Source organism: Prenolepis imparis, unplaced genomic scaffold (assembly GCF_030444845.1).
Source record: "Prenolepis imparis isolate NDT839.2.m4 unplaced genomic scaffold, iyPreImpa1.0 SCAF_10, whole genome shotgun sequence".
NCBI lineage: Eukaryota > Metazoa > Arthropoda > Insecta > Hymenoptera > Formicidae > Prenolepis > Prenolepis imparis.
The window spans coordinates 14,441,740-14,461,548 of NW_028141168.1; the positions used below are offsets into that span (position 1 = coordinate 14,441,740).

The window sequence follows — 19,809 nt, forward strand, 5'->3', positions numbered from 1 at the left end:
AAGCAGTGGTATCAACGCAGAGTACTGAAACTGCAACGTCAGCAGGGATAGGTGAGTCTAGCACTTGGATTTTCAAATTCTCCACCTTGACATTTTATTAAAATTCAAATATCATCATGTGATGTCTTCTCCAACAGCACCACCATCGGCAACAAGACTGTCGCCTACACCTACGAGGCCTTCTTCGTGTCCGATGGCCGGTCGAAACGTCAAGCAGTGGTATCAACGCAGAGTACTGGCGGCGGCGGCAGCGGCAGCAGTGGAGGCGGCAGCAACAACAGTGCCGCCGTCCCCGAGAAAGAAGCAGCCCAGCCGGACAGGCCCAAGTTCACGTGCACCGAGTGCGGCAAGCAATACGCCACCTCGTCGAATCTGTCGCGGCACAAGCAGACGCATCGCAGCCTCGACTCGCAATCGGCCAAGAAGTGCATCCACTGCGGCAAGGCTTACGTCAGCATGCCCGCCCTGGCGATGCACGTGCTCACGCACAAGCTCGCCCATAGCTGCGGCGTATGCGGCAAGATGTTCTCGCGACCCTGGCTGCTGCAGGGTCATCTGCGCAGTCACACCGGCGAGAAGCCGTACGGATGCGCCCACTGCGGCAAAGCGTTCGCCGATCGCTCGAATCTGCGAGCGCACATGCAGACCCACTCGGCCGACAAGAACTACGAGTGCTCGAGGTGCCACAAGACCTTCGCCCTCAAGTCCTACCTAAACAAGCATCTGGAGTCGGCGTGTCTGCGCGACGAGGAGATGCAGCAACAGCAGCAGCAGCAGCATGCCGGTAACAATAGTGCCACTCAGCATCAGCAGAACACCAATCGAGGCTTGTAGCAGCGCTTCGAGGAGGGGAACAACGACGCCACGAGGATCGAGGGATCGAGAAAGAGCTAGCGGTGCCCCGTGATCGCCGCTTGATCGCGAAGAGGCACCAGGATACGAAGAGCAAGGAAAGGCATATAAGGTTTGCCGTAGATTTTAAGTAGAAAAGTGCCAGTAGAGACAGACATGAGAGTTAGAAAATGAGAGAGAGAAAGAGAGAGAGAACGAGAGTGAAAGAGAGAGAGAGAAAGATGGAAAAGAAAGGATGATGTGAATAGAGTTAGAAAGAACGAAAGGGAGCAAGAGAGAGGGAGAGCGTGAGTTTATTAATAATGTCTAACATTAATAAAAACGTCCAGTAATGTTAAGTCGTAAATGAAAAAAAAAAAAAACACGTCGAACGATGACGTCCACACTGCAGAGTCTAGTCACTCTAGTCGATTATATATACCTATTACATTATGATATTATATTATTATATATATATTATAGTATATATATATATATATATATATATATATTTACTAGCGCGTACGATAGTCCGCGAGCTCGTTACGAAGACATTATTTATTAATACTTAGCTGCCTAAATTTAAAGAAAGAGATGAAACGGAGAAAATAAACCGAAAGAGATTTGACAGGATCCGTGAATCGCGATTCGCGCGTCCGTCGAATCTGGAAATCGCGGCGCGGCCTCGATCTTCGCGATCGATGATCGAGGCTGCTGGACCACCGTGACATCGAGACGCGCGGGTGTGATCGACGACTTGCTCGTAGCAATAATTCGCTGATTCTCATTTTGCAAAGAGAGCGAGAAAATAATATCGCGTATATTTCCAGCGGTACCAAAATCACCGATCGATCGATCAAAAATTAACCCGTCTCTGCTGCTGCTAGTATCTTTAAGTATCAGCGCGACAGCCGATCATTTGGAGTCCACGAATCCATTTCCACGAGTATTAACTATACTAAATAATTATAATATAATTAATATGACGCGATGTTATAAAATCATGCGGTTGTTTAAAGTTATTCAAAGCTACTACTATACAGAAATAGAGGAAGGGTTAACGATCGTTCAGTGGTTGCGCTTCTTTAAAAATTTTATCGAGTTTAGTCCATTGGGATAGAACGACGAAAGCTGATCGATAAGCGCAATAACCGCGCAGCGACTGGTTCGGAGTTACGGACACGTCATCCTTCGACTGAAGATAAAGGTCGGACGAAGTATTTTTGGAGATTCTGAGAGGGTATAACATTAAACTGAAAAATTTTATGCTTTAGATAGCATCCCCTTTTTTGCAATTTTTTTTTTATATCGAAGTCGCGTCCACACCTGCGTATCTCGCACGATTATGCGATTTACGACGCGTGCATTTCAGCTATACGAAGCAAACGACGGTCGCGAATATGTCGAATCGGCGACGGGAATATAACGCGGGGAAAATACGCGATCGATCGATCGCGGACGCGAAAACGCGCGTTCGGTATCGCATTATATAGAACGGATCCTCATAACGTACACACGTACTTAGAGCAAATTCGAGTAATAGACGCGTGTAACACATTGTTATACAACACATATTTTATAGAGGCAATATAAAAAAAAAATAAATAAATAAATAAATAAATATGACGCGACAAAAGTACGGTCAAAGCAATGTTTCGACACAACGAATTATATAATTATACGTATAGAGGCAAACATCGAAGTTTAACCAAGTTTCGAGCAAGATGATATGCTTAGGCATGATGGAGAACGATCGCCCGATCCACATCCCCCTCTCGTATTAATCGATTTTGATGATGAGAAAACTTTGAATCGAATCAGTATTTTATTTAAAGTAGTAAGTAGTTCGTTTGACAATTTTTATAACTTCTGAAATTGCTTTATTTTCATCGTACCCTCTATTACATTCTTAGTTTTATTATATTTATGTGGATTCCTACATTCCTGCATTCGCATAATAATAATAATAATAATAATAATAATAATATGAGTTTCTTTTATTAATATTAAATATTCGCAGACAAAATTAATTAATTCCACGCGACCCATTCTACGCAGTTTATACCGGATTCAATATTTAATCACGAAAAAAAACCATTAATCACGTCTCTGCTGATGAATATATTACAATTATATTAGATGCAGATCAATGTATCGAGTTATGTGATCAGAATAAATTTGTTTGTATCGCTTCATAATTAGATCATGTGAATCGTATGAAATAATAATTATTAATTTCTCGATAACGCGACTAATTAATTTTTCCACATTTTAAAATTGATAGTAAATGACGACGTATATACATATTTAATCGCGAATGTAAAATTTTTTTCCAATGAGAAAAAGAAGCGATTGGCGGGGTGTGGATTCGCGCTTTAAAGTCGCGCCCACAGCTTTCTAAAAAAAAAAATTAAATAACAACTAAACGATAAAACAATTATTATATAACGGCCGACGAGCATGCGGGCGATCCGCCCGATTCTTTTATTTTTGTTTTTTGCACCGATTATATCGCGAAAGAGCGCGATGACAGTATTTCGCAGTTTTGTACAATAGAAAGAATCTCGCCGCCAAAGAAAGTCGCAAGGAGGACAGAATGAACAATATTTTTCGCTCGTAGCTCGTTCAATTCGCGGATCGATTCTTAGGATCGGCCAGCGATCTGCTTGACGCGCAACAGAGCTTTGTTCGATTTTTTTAAAAATTTTTTTATTTAATTCTATCTTGCGCGCGCGGCACTAGCCATTGATAATTAATACGCGCCACGCTGCTACTAATGCGTGTATACATATAAATAATATGCGGCTTTAGAGAGCAATAAACGATTAAGCAATAATAACTTATTCGCGTAGCGCACACAACGAAAATCCGCAATATTACGCGTCAAATCGCGCGCTTGACTCGCATACATATGTATATCTCGTATATTATGTTCTTTTGTTGTTTTATTTGTACTTTCCCGCTGCGTTCACCGTTTACTTATTTATTCATTTATGTCCTTCGTTTTGCGCTTATTTTCTTGTACTTTGAAAGTATCGTTTTACTTTTTCGATAATCACTATATAATTATCTTTAGTCGATGCAATTATTTGTATTTATTATTATTGATGGCTTACGTCAAGATATTCAAATGTAGAATGAAAATGAAAATATATTAACGTGCATAAAAAATATACATAATTCCTCAAGATGTGCAAAAAGTTACGAATTTCTAAGTATTTTATTGTGCATTATTTGAGATTTGTGATTTCATTTTGTTATAATGTTCTTACATGTGTGATATCTTGGCAAGCTGTCATGTATTATTAGCATTAATGTTAATATTATTCCATAATTACTATTATTTTATTATCTTATTATTATTTTTATTTATTATTTATTATTTATTATTTATTATTTATTATATTAGCATTATTATTATTATTATTATTATTATTGTGCTAGTACAACGATTTGATACAACGATCGATATCCATATGTTACAAGCATAAAAAGCTAAAAACATGTGCAATTTCCATTCTGATTTGTAAGTGGAAAACGCCAGCATTCCGTGCGATAAGCTACTTTACTTAAGGTAGTGTCTCGCGTGTATAGTTATTAGTCAATACACTTAAACTTCCGGATCGTGGTAATATATATGCATATAGCATACATTTATATAAATATATATTATAATACTTAAACACAAAACGTCCCTTCGCTGGAGGTAGAGGTGCAAAAATCTTGGAGCAATTCTAGACACGTTTTAAGAAAAAAAATAAGACAGCTGACTCAAGTATTAATATCTAAAAGTGGCCATCTTCTACAGAAATCTCTCACTAATACGTGTGTTTATTTATTTTTAATCTACTTTAAAAATTATTTTTTTTATCAATTTTATTATCTCTTTCAATAAAACAATCATTATTACGAACGTATAAAGAATTACGCCATAATTCATGGCATTTTGCAGTCAGAAAAATTTTCGTGTTTAACTTTTGCAAATTATTTACTATCTGGCTAATCCTACAGACCGATTTATATATTTAAATTTTAATATTTGAATTCGAACAGTTTGAAATATAATAAACCGCCGGTCGTGGGACACTCTGTATATAGTCACAATTTCATAGCTCGAGCGTGTATAGAGATAGTGTGCTCGTCAGACTTAAATGCCATTTATGAAAAAAGAAACCGGAGAGCTTTAAAAGGGAGGCTACGATCTAAAGGGAGCATATCCACTTGTTTGCCGCACGATTCGCGCGTAGAAAATCGAACGCCGATTAAAGAAGAGCAAGTCGGTTAGGACTATAAGTCGTGATTAGCGGACGGGCGAGAGTTCGTTGTGGGAATTGCGCCGGTTCGTTAGACAGTCATCTAGTCAATTTCTTTCCTCGTTACACGAATGATTGTTACTCGATAAGAGAAGCAGAGTCACGCGCCCGCTGCCGGGAAAACTTATTCCCGACGATTTATTTTTTTAACCCATTTTAAGGATAGCAATTATATATGACTATAGAATTGTGAAATTTGTAGAGAGAGAAGAGAGAGACAATTAAAGGAGATTTATTAAAATTACAAATTCCCTTCCCTCTTCGCCTTTTTCTCAAACAAGAGAATGCAATGTGTAATGAACGTTGTATAATTTAAATTTATAATTATATTAAAAAAAGAGGAAGAGAGAGAAAAAATTTTCCTACGATCAATTCCAATCACACAATCTTTCTCCTATTGTCACTAAATTCTGCACGATATATAGATATTAATTTGGCAATATAATCTGCAACTTCTTATTATATCTACGATCTTTAAATCTGAAAAGTGACACAAACGTACGAACAACGGAAGTACTGAATCTTTCCATGATCTCATACACTATCATCTTTTGGAAGATGCGACGTTCCAAAAGCATCGTCATACTTTGCGTATCTTTCCTTTCGCGAATACATGTCATTGCCTTAAATGCCAACAACAGGGCGGCTACTCCTATAGCGAATTTCTCGGGCCTCGCCGATAGTGTTTAGAGTCGAGGAACCGTCTCGATTCAAGCTCAACCATATGTTATCGTGTAAAATCAATGTTACTTAGAGGTGCTCAAAGAAGTGTGTACAAAACGAACAGAGGAATATAGATAAACCGCATTAAATTGGACGGTATATTTATTGATAACGAGAGAGAGAGAGAGAGGCAAATATATTTAGCGCAATAGGGGCTCTATATATATATATATATATATATATATATATATATATATATATCGGGCGTAGAAGAGGAAAATAAATTGCGTCTCTCGTAGCCGATGTTGTATGTACATAATCCCAATCTTACTCTTGCACTCCCTAATCGCGGGATTATAGTGATACGTAAGACGTATAAGCTCTCTTCTATACTGCTATATTATACTGCTATATTATATCGAGACATAAAACGCGATTGATCGTGGGAAGAGCTCCCTCCTCGTAAAAGTGCACCGTCGATGCGCGCGAATATATGTATATGATTCTCTTTCATTTCGGGCGAAATAAAAAAAGATAATTTCACTTGATTGATTCACCGCGTGACGGGCATCATTTATCGGTTTTAGAATAATTTTGAAAATTCCCCGTGTACTAAAATTTTTTTTTTTCTCATTATTATTGACGTTATGTATCAAAGATATATTACTCATTTGGACAAGATTAAATTTTTCTTGCCTAAAATTTCGCCGTTTAATTAATCAAATTTATCCGTAATAATGGCGGACGCGCGCAAAAGCTCAAGACATTCTTATCGCTATCGGTGACGGTGTGATACGAGTAATGCATGAATAATAATTGCAGGCATCGTTGCGTAACATGAGAGACCACCTAAAGTTATATTTATATACTCGATATATACATATAATATTATGCATTATATAATAAAATGTACATTTAAATAAAACGTAACGATAACGTATTAGCAGTCCACGTAATAATTAATCTAATCGCCTAATATCGTCTTTAATAATTAGGGCATCGTTGCGAAATAATAATAGCTCGGTGAGGAATAAAATGAGTGGAAAGCTCTTCCCGCGATCGAAACTCGAATCCTCCTACTTTCCGCTTCGATCTTGGAAACTCGGCTCCCACAAGGAAAGCCCTCTCACGTGACGTGCTCGACAATGAGTCGAGATGAGAATCAACAAGGTCGAAATGCACACTCTTCGTGACACATGACAAACAACTTCTGGTGACAAGACTATAAATGCGCGCGTGGGCGGGTATACTTTTGCGCGATTAACTTTATCAACGGAGATTCTTCTACGCATACTACGCAACTATGCAAACATATAACGCAGCATACATACATGTACACACACACATAGTAATTCTCTCTTCAAAGACTACTAAAAGTACTTTTACTCTCCTATCTCTCGAGAATACTTGCATCTCCGTGGTTTTAAGGTATAAAATTGGGAAAATTTCGATGCAATCTAATTAACAAGCTCGCTGCCGTGAAAATGGCCGCGTCTTTGCCGTCTGCGCGATGTATCCTTTTGTTTAATTACGTGTCTCTGAATCCGCCGTATTCTTTATCGAACTATGATATCCAAACCGCCGTTTAATTTCGCCGTAATACGAATTAAAGCGAATCTGGCCGCCCGGTCTGTAAAACCCGAACGTTGTTTTTAATTCACTTCCACACACGAGGGGCGAATTCGCGCCCGTATCATTTTGTTTTAATCTACCTTTGATTTAACTTTAATTTAGCTCGCACACACAGGTCGCGACCGTCATTTCGCTCCAATTTATCTTTGATTTAATTGCAATATCCGACCGCGCCGTGCGCTTGACCGTCGTTTTATTTCAATTTATTTTTTATTTAATTGCGATTTCCGTCCGCGCCGTTATTTCGTTTTAATTTCGCAAGCGGCGTCCAAATTCCTTTCACCGCCTCCCCCGTCGTACAACGACGCGTTTTCAGCGCGCGAGAGACGCGGAAAATCGAATTTATCGAGGATAGAATTTTCATCCGAAGCTGCAAAATCGCACGTGACGGATCACGCTTATCGCGGCCGAGTGTGAGGGGCAAATCGGATTGTGATGAAAAATTCGCGAGCCTCGCGGAAAAAAAGTGTCACGTTATTATCCTTCGTTTCCCCCTCCCTCCCGGGGATTCGCTAACGTCAGTGCGACCGGGTTTTTAATCTCGAAAAGAAGAATGCAGTGTTCGCGCAGACACATGTCCGTCGATTCGATTTGCCCGCTGCGAATTCATCGCAATTGCATCGCAATTGATCGATACGCCGATATACGCGCACAATCCGAGTACAATCCGCGCTAATTGGCAACGACAGCTTGCGTAATTTTCCCAAGACACGCGACACGTGCACGTATATAATACACGTACGCTCTAAACGATGAACAGAATTTCGTTTGTCGCGCGGTGACTCGAATCAGGTGGTTCTCTGACGGGTCGCTGATGAATCGATACTTTCGTATATATTGTGCAGCTTTCGCGATCGGAGAGGAGGGAAAACAGAATCGGCGCTCTTTGTCACGTATTCGCGAAGCGAGAGTGCTCGTGGTTATATTCGGATCCGCGGACGGAAATTCGCCAAAGGCGCGAAAATTTTCACGGGGCGAGAAACATCAACCCTTCACTATTTTCCATATAGCTCTGGCTCTTTTCTGTAGACTTCGGATTTCTCTCTCGGCGCGCGCGACGCGACAAGATTCTCCTCTCGAATAAGATAAACTGTGTTAGACACAGACCAGATAAAAACGATGCGTCACGCATTTCGTAATTCCTTCCAGCGAGAGCCTTGACAATTTTTTAAACCGTTTGCTAGTTGCCTTAGGCATAAGTGAAAAGAAGAAAATGAAAAAGAAAAAAAAAAGGGAAAACAAACGATTAAGAAAGAAAAGATAGCGTGAGAAAACGATCTCGGGCGAACCTGAAATTACGTGATATATATATATATATATATATCCTGCAATCTTGATTGTCATTGCGACATTTGCAGTTTTTACGAGGCGTAGATCGATCGAAAGAGCAAACGAGTCTAATTGGTCGTTCGGCTTGCTAAAAGACGAAAAATCTTTAATTACAAAAGCAGTCGGTTGTGCCGGCGCTAGTCGCTCGGTTAAATAAAATCCGTTTCACTATAATAATTGATCTAGAATTGAAAAAGGGACCGTCTACATCGGAGAGATTAATAATGAAACTGTCCTTCAACACTGGCAGATTATATTCAAGAACCTGTGTTGAAATTTGCATGTCGAAAACGCTAATCGTAATCCAAACGACAGATATGATCGAGTTCCTTTTAAAGGAGAAATCAAATATTTCATATACGAACAGCACAAATATTATAGTTTTACGGCGACCAAACTACGACTAAAGTAAGCAAATTCGAGTTATAGAGCTTGTTGAATTCATATTTCAAAAATTCTCGATTTTTTTTACTTCAAATATATATGATACGGAATGCAAGTAAGCATTACATTAAATCATTAATTATGTTTCGTAATATAATGAAAGCGTAGGATAAGCATTTCAATGTGTTAATCATTTCGCGATTATTTGCAAAAATCGCTGCCGCGTTGGAATATATTAAAGCACTAATAAATGTTATATAATTTACATCGCAATATCACTATCATCTATCAATGCCGTTATGATATATGATTATCATATTTACGCTGATGTTTCACAAGATTGCATACTATCGGACAGGATTGAATAACAAGAGATGAATATAGATCGGATAGATTTTGACGTAGCGGCAAAATGTGCTAACATCGAGGTCCAATTTATAATCCGTGATAGGGATGCTTACATTAATACGGTATCAAAATAATATTACCGTGCTTTTCTCTTCAATACTTTGCGATATAATATCATTTGTGATATAATAAATATCTGCAAGAAAATGGAATTAATATGAAAATCGATAAAATATAAAAAGTATAATGCATAGAATAATTAGTTTTAACTCAATGCTACACACTAGCATTTTATCAGCTATTATACGTAACATTAAAAAAAAAAGAATATATATTCGAGAAATAAAATTTATGCGGGTCTTTTCTTTTTTAAAATAATAATAATTATATCCAACGAAAATATTCAGCTTTAGCAATAATATAATATTATCGAAGTATCGTAAGCATCCTTAAACAGATATGATATCAATTTCACGTTGCGCATTCGAGTTTTAAAAGATCCCGGAGGTACCTTAGATTTTTCTCCAATAATAAAATGCGCTTAACAGCACGACACTTAGAGATCGATGTGTTCAAAAACCTAGTTCTAACGTTAAATACACACCAAATATATACCGGACTCCTCTACTGATCGAGTAAAAAAAAAACGAGTCAATAACGAATCATCCTTATCGACCCCTTAAAAATTTTAGAAATTGAGAAGCTCCTGCTTACACAATTTATGTAAATTGTCAAACTATATCTGGCTAAAAAAAAAAAAAAATGGTTACGACCGTTGCGATGAAAATTCTGTATGTATGTACGCGTATATAAATTATATATTGTTATTTTTGCAAATCAGTTTTTCAGGCGAGCTCAAGAGTTGCTTGATGAAAATCGAAAAGATCGACTCTTACTCGGCTTTTATTATTCAGCAATTCGTCAATTAATGTCCGGCGCGCGAAAATACGCTCTTCTGCGGAAGAATAACTCCCGATGTATTATCGTCGACGGATATCGTGCAGCTCAATAATAAATTCCAGAAGCGACATGTCTCTCATTTATAAGTACTGAGGAAGAAACTATATACCAGATTATACAGATATGTCTATCATGTGTGGCGGCGAACCGTCAAGTCATACATATATATATAAAATATATATATATGATTACACGCTGAAATATTAATGTCACGCACTTCTCCGCTGATTATATGCTCGTTATGACTTCCGGTTGCGGTCGCGATCGGGAGAGCGGAGAAAGATTGAAAAAGAAGATTCGATTTTTTTTTCACCCGGGAAGTGAAAGCGTGCGAAGCGCCGGGAAAAATCGAAAGTCAAGAAATCGCGATAATTAAGCCCGTCGATTAATCAGCATTTCTGTACGCCAAACGAATACAAAACGAGAAACATTTGTATCGCACACGGGGCTTTACTACACACGAGGATGCGTTTCACGACGCGCGATGCATTATATATCTATAGTAAGTATATTGCAATACTTACGTATATATATACATATGAATGTATGTATATATATATATATATATTAGGAAATCACAAACACACTCGAATATACATCATGCGATTACATACACATACATACACTAAGAAGACATATATTAAGACGACTCCCTTTCGACTATAAAATAATAATATCGTTATTATTAGTATCGGTTTCAGTCTCGCGTCCCGCGTTTTTCTTTCTACCACATATAAGAGGATATGTATATAAATATATAAATATATATATAGGCGATACACACAACAATGTCACGAGTACTAGAACGTAGCGGATATAAAGGAATATTTAAACGAAACCAGCACTCTTTAAAGCATATTGTATAAGCGCAGCAGGATGAAGTAAAATATTATAAATAATGTTATACTGGCGAGAGCTGGGTCCCCAGTCGGGCCAATATTCGATAAATATCGGCGTGAAAGTCTCAATCAAATTCACTTTTTCTTCGATAGGTACGACACACATCGTATATTTATATGAGGCGGCCGGCGTCCATTTCTACACACACTTCCCTCCGTTTTATTCCTATGTAGACGTGCCGCAAATGTCAAAACTGAGCTCTTGTTCCGTGCCTAAACCTTTCCAAGTTTCGTTCATTGATCGTGTGCAATTGCTATTACTTACACGATATTGCAAGTAACGTGCATATCAAACGTAACGATTCATTGAATTTCTGCACGTTTTCCTTTTATATCATGATAATTTTCAATTTATTAATCACTCGAAAAAATCGTACGAATGACCCGTCAAACTGGAAATCGTATTAGAAAAATTGATTTCTTTCTTGGGCAAATTTAATATTTCGCATCCAGATCTTACAATTAATTCAAATAAATCTTAATTTCTTTTTTATATTTCTTATTTATATCGGATTTGATTTGCTGATAAAGAATGATAAAAATGCATCAGAATATTAAGAATGTCTATAATGATACGACTGGAGAGACATTGTGCATTATGCAATGTTATAATATATCGACATTCAAAGTATCGCGTGATATATAACATTAAGAAAGATTGCAGCTATATTTCAAACACATAGTAGCATTCAATAAAGAATAAATAAGGAATATTATTGTTATGTCGAAGTCGAAGGTTGATTGAATATCGACAAATTGCACGCAAATTTTATAGGTAATATCGTACTTGTTGATGTCATTAGTCATTAGCAATTAATATAGATAAACCGTGATTTAAAAAACTTTAAATTCATCTAATATTTCAATATTTCGAGTCTGATAAATTTTTTGGATAAAAATATAAAATTTGTTCAGAAAACTAATAATTAACAAATTAAATTAAACATTTTTATCATTTTTTATAATATTTACTAATTAATCAGGAAAAATTTCAGAAACTGGGAAAAGTTATGCACGAACAAGGAAAGCAATTAATATAAATATAATAATAAAAGTATAAATTCCATATAAATTTCTGTCTGAACGTATGCGAAACGTTAGAAAACACGATAGAAAATGGAAACATCTTTTACGGTGGATTAAGCTCACCGAAAGCGCATTCGTTAAATCCAGCACTCCGTATCGAGAGAAACTTCAAGTAGATAATGGACGCTTAAGCCGATCAAAGTTTTGTACAGTCGGAAACTGTGAAGTATTTACAGAAGTTTTCGGAGTTCTTTATATTTTCGTTTAAAAAAAAAAGAAAGAAATAGTAAAGAATATATTTTCCTCGTTCCCCGAACGATTCGATCGTTTTAATTACGGCAATTTTGCGACGAAGTTTGCCGTACTTAATTTCCAATACAAGCGTATCGATAAACACTAAATAAACTTTTTATCCGGACGGATCGAGGAGTTTTTTTTTTTTACTTAACGCGAGAGTTTTAAATTAATAAGGAAAAACACACACACCATACCGAGCGAATCGCGTATCTTAACTCAAAAGCAATAACGAAATCGATGGAATTATAATTAGTCGAAAATAATTAGTCGCGACTATACTTGTTGATAGCGGGTATAGTGCCAGGTCAATAATAATAAATATTTGATAATGTCTCGGCTGTTTTTTCGAATTTCCCTTCCGATGAATCATGCCGATGAGAAACGCAGAATACCCTCCTTTTGATATTTCAGAACGCGCGCGAGTGAGTAATTGAGAAACTTATTAACAATTCATCTCTCGTATCTCTAGTAGAAGAGCGACGCGTTATAACGATCGCTCGAGAATCAGGGCAAAGCAATACTCCATCTAGCATAATTTTACGTGTAATGTCCAAACGAAATGTACAAATATTTGAGCCAATCCAAGCGCGGATTTTCGGATGTTCGGCTATCTCGGATTACTTTCGCGATTTTACTCATGGCGATTCGCAATTAATTCGACGGCGCGAGAAATGTATCGATGAGAGGTCGATGTGCTACGAAAATATGGTGAAACTGGTGAACCAATATAATAACTTTCAAGCTTAATACGTTTATGATAAAATAAATAAGTAATCAGAAGGGAAAGAGAATTTTCACGAAATTTTACGAAAGACAAATCGTAAGATCTCTTGAATAGATGACTTTTACTAATATATTTACTAGCATTCACTAACTTATGGAGCTAAAATAAGCATAAGTTTTTGAGAGAGAGAATATGATTTAATAAAGTTTAATATAAACGAGAAAGTAATTGGACGCGCCGTGGAATTATTGTGTAATTATGAATTACGTGTGAATTTTTCATTGTTTTCACGAAAGACGTGGCGAATACGATCGAGGAGATCGAGATCGAGAGAGACGAGAGCAAGAGGGAAGCAAAATCGCTCAAGGATGTAAACGAGTCAATATCGAGTCAATAAAATCTTAGTAAGCGAAAATAAAATCTATCGACTAAAAATAGTGATATTAAGTACAAAGGGAGAGCGAAAGCGATAAACGATTCACGCAAACAAAGCACAGCTTCGAATAAATAGCTTTCAATCTCGCGAGATGCTCGATCGATTCGCCCGTCTGACATAAGAGAGAGAGAGAGAAGAGAAGGGAATAAATAAATAAATAAATAAATAAAAATAAAAAAGCGCGTCATACTCGCGCGCCGCGCACTTTTGGGATGCCTTAATAAAGCGAAAGCCGAAATTCGAGCTCGGTTTCCAAAGTGTCCGGGGGATGATCGGGGGGGGATGACGTTAATGTTGTGTAGTTAGGTGGTTAATAAAAAAAAAAAAGGCCGGTTCCTTGGAAATTGTGAGATGATCACTTTTCGTACTTCGTGTCGTGGAAATGTCTTCTACACCTAACCTGTCGTCGTTTACTGTGCTATCCACTTTGTCTGTTAATGCTATACACGCGTGTCTCTTTGCTGCGTATGTGTGTGTATCTGTGCGCATGTGTATATGTGTGCGTGCTAATAAAATAACGGCTTGTTGGTTGTCTGGAAAGCGCATAATTAAAAGGACGATTTGTCTGTTGTTGAAATTATATACAATACGCGCTCGTATATATACGCGAGGTAATGCACTTACGGGATCGTTAATGAACGGCCTTTCAATTCACTTTGAAAATGACCATCAAACGATGGAATAAATAAACGACCGAATCGATAGTCTAATTGTGTATGCGTGTACGCTAAAGGGAATTACAATATACTTGTAATTGAGTTACCTCGCGTGAGAGACGCGATCAGAATTCGTATCCTATCATTAAAGCCCGGTTCCGCCATGCGGATTCGAACTGGATTTGCAAAGGGAATTAATCACGCCTTAAAATTTCATGTTAAATTCGACGAATTTGATACTTTTTAGTAAAATATTAATTTATTTATTTTATAAAATTAAAATTTTTAGCGCTCTTTCTCTTTCAGCAGTAATTTCGACGTAGTATCAAAGAATCGTTATCATCATTTTTTGCTAGACGATCAATAAACTCGGTGAAATATTTGCAAATGGAAGACAAATATATTTTGAATGCGTGTGGAATCGGGCAAAAAACTCTTTCTCTGTCTACTATCAATATAACTTTATCGACGCCAGTCTTTTCTTCCCTTTTTCATCTTCTCGACGCTCTTTTCTTGTATTACACTGGACGCTCAGAGTCCATGTTAATCCAATTAAACGTGATCTTAAATCGTTGTTAGTTATAAGTAACGGGAAGGAGATACAACGATAAAACGAAAGCAACAAATTCTACAGAGTGAGATTGTTCCCTATGTAAAGGGGACAGAAGAGTGAGAGGAAGAGAATGAAAGTGAGAATGAAAGAGTGATAAAGAAGAGAAGAAACAGAGAAAAAGTGCCTATACGCCAGTAAATTATTGTTTAGCGTGTTTAATGCGTTTCATGCAGAGTACGGGCAGTGTCAATTACAGGTTTGAAGGAACTGAAAAAACAAATAATGTTTGAGACAAAAGCAATAACACGGCTCCCTAATGTAATAAAACGGCAAATCTCATCGACGATAATGCGATTCTCAATTACGGTTATCATTGTCCCTTTGTTATCGACGGCGAAACCAATAATTACTGCTTGTTGAACGGTATGAAAAAAAAATTAACCAAGTAACGAGGACGGTCCCTGAGCGCTTAATGTGCGGTTCAACGCAAAGTGAGATCCCACCTCGATAAACTTCAATAAACCCTTTCTTTCAGAGAACTTGATTTCGTAACATAAATATTTAGTAATATCTCAACCGATTATATATACTTATAATAATACAAAAAATTCTGCATTTCTCACGCGTAATTTATTCTTTGCATATTTATGCAATTGTGTAATAAGATTTCACATAACTTAAGATCATGGAAGACTACCGATTAGAAAAAATTGTTTCCGCGTTCCGTTCACTTTTCCGTATTTTACAAGGCGTTTTACAAGAGATTATATATATAATATTATATACAAGAATTTCGTCCGATACGTATAAAAGAAATCCAGATATGAACTGGTCCAAAGTCTCAGCGAGATCGTCCTCGTTAATAGCGAAAACAAAAACGGCCGCGACACTTTCAGGATGTCTGTATGTGATATAAGGTGAACCTTTTACCTTACCTATAACGCGCATATATAGATATTGATACTGTACGTATTGTGATAGAGCAAGTTGTCCGTAATATAAATCCACCCCCAAAAAAACAAAAATTTTAAAAGAAGAACGAGAATTTGTCTCGTTGTGAGCGATCCTGCATCCCTCTCCGCCCCTTCCCATCCCGAGTACGACTGATATTTACAGGATATTGTTCCAATTGGATGCTCCCAAGGAAGCCGGGGTATTCAAAAGCAATAACTTCGTAGACGGTCGCGCGTCCTCGACGAGGTGCGCGTCCGATATATAATATAATTATTAATTAAAGAAAGAGAGAAAGGAGAGAGAGAGAGAGAAAATGTAAGAGAATGAGAGAACGAGAGAATGGAAAATATATAGATCAACGAATTTTTAATTCGCAATAGTTTAAGCCTAAACAATGACGTAACCGATCTCACAATTATATATTACGTACACACGCTATATAAACGATCGGATTAGCGAAATGTATGAAACAGAAGAGACAAAATAAAATAGATCGCATAAGAGAGAAGCAGAATGAATTAAACAACGCTTGTAAAATGCTACAGAAAATTTAGCAAGGGAGCGCATGAGAGTGCGAAGATATTAAATAAAAAAATTAAATTAAATTTAAAATAGCGTCGCGTGAGAAAGGTGTGTTGTTCTTTTGATTTCCTGAAGTATGTGTGTGTGAGACGGAAATGAGATGCACAGTTTCGTCGTTCAGAAACACGTGCAAGGCAGAAAATTAAGAGAGAAATCACACAAGAAAGAAAGAAAGAAACGGAAAAAAAGTTCGCCAGTGTATATGTGGAAGGATGAAAGTACGTACATGTATGTGTGTGTGTTTTCGCCGCACACAGGTATCTATATTTTGTAGTTTTTACTTAAGAGTGCAGTACACACACACACACACACACACATACGCAAAACGCATAAAGTTAACTATATTTATAAAGATACGTTAACGCGCGGTTATATTATTAATATCGACGAAATTATATCGAATTAACTAATAGAACAGCGTCATCAAGTTAATCACGATTAATCGCGCGTGTGAGCGAATAAAAGAGCGAGAGAGAGAGAGAGAGAGAGAGAGAGAGAGAGAGAGAGAGAGAGAGAGAGAGAGAGAGAGAGAGAGAGAGAGAGAGAAAGAGAGTGCGTGTACTTTAGCCGCTATTGTATAGTGCATTCGACAGAAAGTCGCGGATTGAGAATTACGATCATTATACTATATAGTTATCATTATATACAATGATAACGGCGATAACGAAATTATTATTATTACAATTATTATTATTATTATCACACTACTTCTACTCTATTATGATTACTTATATTACTTAGTAACGAGAAAACTACCAATAAAATATACCTTGCATGATTACGTAGGGCTATACTGCCGCCGAAGCAATACAAAGAGCAATATAGAATTAAAACGAGCGTAATTAACGGCATAAAAAAAGGTACTAAAGGTAAATTATATTATACCGATAATGCAAAAAAAATAATAATTCGTAGATAAAACGTACACACATTATTTACACTGTGCATGCGACATTATATACTCGACGCACATGGAGAAAAATATACACATTTACACACACATGTACTTATACACATACATGACATACATGCATACATAAAAACACATCATATACACGTACACGTATTACACAGGACATTATGTATGGCCCTTAACTTATTCTGACCGTAGTGCTAATTGTACTTAGCATTTACGTAGATGACACTAATTGCCTAGAGATCGACCAGCCTGGCTGGCATTAATTATTGCCGATCGAGACTACTTTCGACGGGAATAACACGTCGGCGCGTTTAGCACGTAGAAAGCGACGATAATAAACATTCCAGACGATTGTATTTCGCCTCCGAGGTAGTGATATAGAGTTATCGTAGATTGCTAATGTATTTCACTCGGTGCCTGTGACAGCTGGGATCGCTTTATTTATGCTTGTCAAGAACTTCGGTTCTTTTCAATTAAAAAAATTGAAGAAGTTGAAATAAACGAAAAAAATACACACAGCAAATTTGCGCTATCTCGCTCAAATTCTCTTGTGCAAAAATCTTGGCTTTAAATAAACATCACTCATTCGAGTCTTAAAATGTCACAATTGTGGCATATTGAATTAAACTCAATCGACATTGCACAGTAGAAGCGCATTTTTTACTCTGTTGTAAACAAAAGTAAACGAAAATCAATTTAATCAGACATATATTATTGTTACGATTAAAGATTTAATGAAGAGATGTAAGTACAGATGATAATACATCAGATTTCTTGCAGTCCTTGTAACTTGGAGTATACGATCGGCGTCAATCTCGATCTCTCGTAGTTGTAATTTAATTACCGCGAATGAGACAGTAAATCGATAATATCCGAGAAAAGTTTATCTCGCGCTGAGGCTTCGATAATGGAAGATTCGAAATTATTTAGTCCGTTTTAACAAGATATACTACGACTTACTTACTGCGCAAATCTTTAATTAAACACGCTCCTCTGATTCAGCGAAAGTTCTTCGATCGCTCATCGAGAGTGCGAAGTTAATCAACGTAAATATCAGAATATATAAATTACTTATGATATATATCAAAGAGTCAATATTTAAGCTCCGTTGTAAATCCGATCTTCGCCAAAGCGATATTTTCATTCGATGCTCAACGACATCGTCGATTCATGTCCTATAATTAAGCGTTAAACGTATCTCTATCTCCCCTTTTAATTCAGGATATCGATCGTGGATCCGTTATCTTTTACGGGCCGATTAGCTATGCGCATTAATTAGAAATCGCTCGAGATGTGTATAAACATGTATCGAGGATCTTCGATTGAACCAAGCTGTTCATGGGTACCAGCTGGAACACGTAGTATTAGCACGGTGTGAAAAAAAATGATAGTGACGCTAGATGAATTAGCTTTAAGCTTCTTTCTCGCTAAGAGAGAACCTATTATTATAACGAATATTTACATACATTTGTATTATTTGTAAACTAGCGCTAATACAAAACTCCAATTGTGCATCGACAAGACGCGACACAAGACCTGAAGATCCATCCCCCCCCGCTCTACCCCCTCGTTTTCTTCATCAATCTTCCTCTGTCATTTCCCCTCCCATTAACCCTCTGCCTAAACTCTCTGTAAACCCCTGTCCTTTATCGTCTAGCTCGTGCTCTAACGGGCGCTCTTTTTTGTAAAACTATAGTTTGATTTCTTCGTTCCGAGATCTCTGTAATCTTGCTCTATAACGTTTCGTCTATATATCTCTCTGTATATCGGGCCTTTTCTCCAATTGAAGAAGGAAAAAGAATAAATAAAAAAAAAAAGAGGAAGAGACGAGAACAAGACCTTACCTATCCCGACATGCTTCTCATAGTGTTGGATGGTAACGTTACAAGACAAAAGGAAAAAAAAAAACGTTAATTGAGCATTGTTATCTATGTAATACAACATAGGATGTTTTGTATTATATTTTCATAATAAATAGAAACGTAGAAAAAGACGTATTAACCACACTCGTGTCATTTCTCACTTGATACCCTTCTATCTTTCCAAATCCTTATCTTTTTTCTTTTATTGTAATTATTGTCTCTTATAAAAAAATATTGTAGTATTATTAAATACTTGGTTGCATTTGTTTTCATAATCGATCCGAGAAGTTTGAGAATTCTATAATGCAATAGAATAGAAGATTAATTTATGTCAATATATTTATTAAAAGATAATTAAAGCTCCTGGGTGCTCACCGCGGCCATATTGGATTGTGACGTCAGAGGCGAGAAAGCACACGCTGAAAATTCTTAGATGCCATT

General features: G+C 37.0%; 1 protein-coding gene and 1 pseudogene across 2 annotated transcripts in view; one reads left to right on the forward strand and one right to left on the reverse strand.

Moving 5' to 3' along the window:
- The window catches only part of Scrt (scratch), a 27,586-nt gene extending 8,074 nt beyond the window's left edge, over nucleotides 1–19,512 (forward strand). Inside the window, exons 4-5 of the mRNA XM_083047626.1 lie at nucleotides 31–51; nucleotides 138–19,512. Coding sequence (XP_082903752.1) covers nucleotides 31–51; nucleotides 138–834 — 718 coding nt within the window. The 3' untranslated portion in view covers nucleotides 835–19,512. The remainder of the gene's footprint in view (nucleotides 1–30; nucleotides 52–137) is intronic.
- The window catches only part of LOC145941636 (uncharacterized), a 51,031-nt pseudogene that overhangs the window by 19,915 nt on the left and 11,307 nt on the right, over nucleotides 1–19,809 (reverse strand). The gene's annotated exons all lie outside the window — the stretch shown is intronic.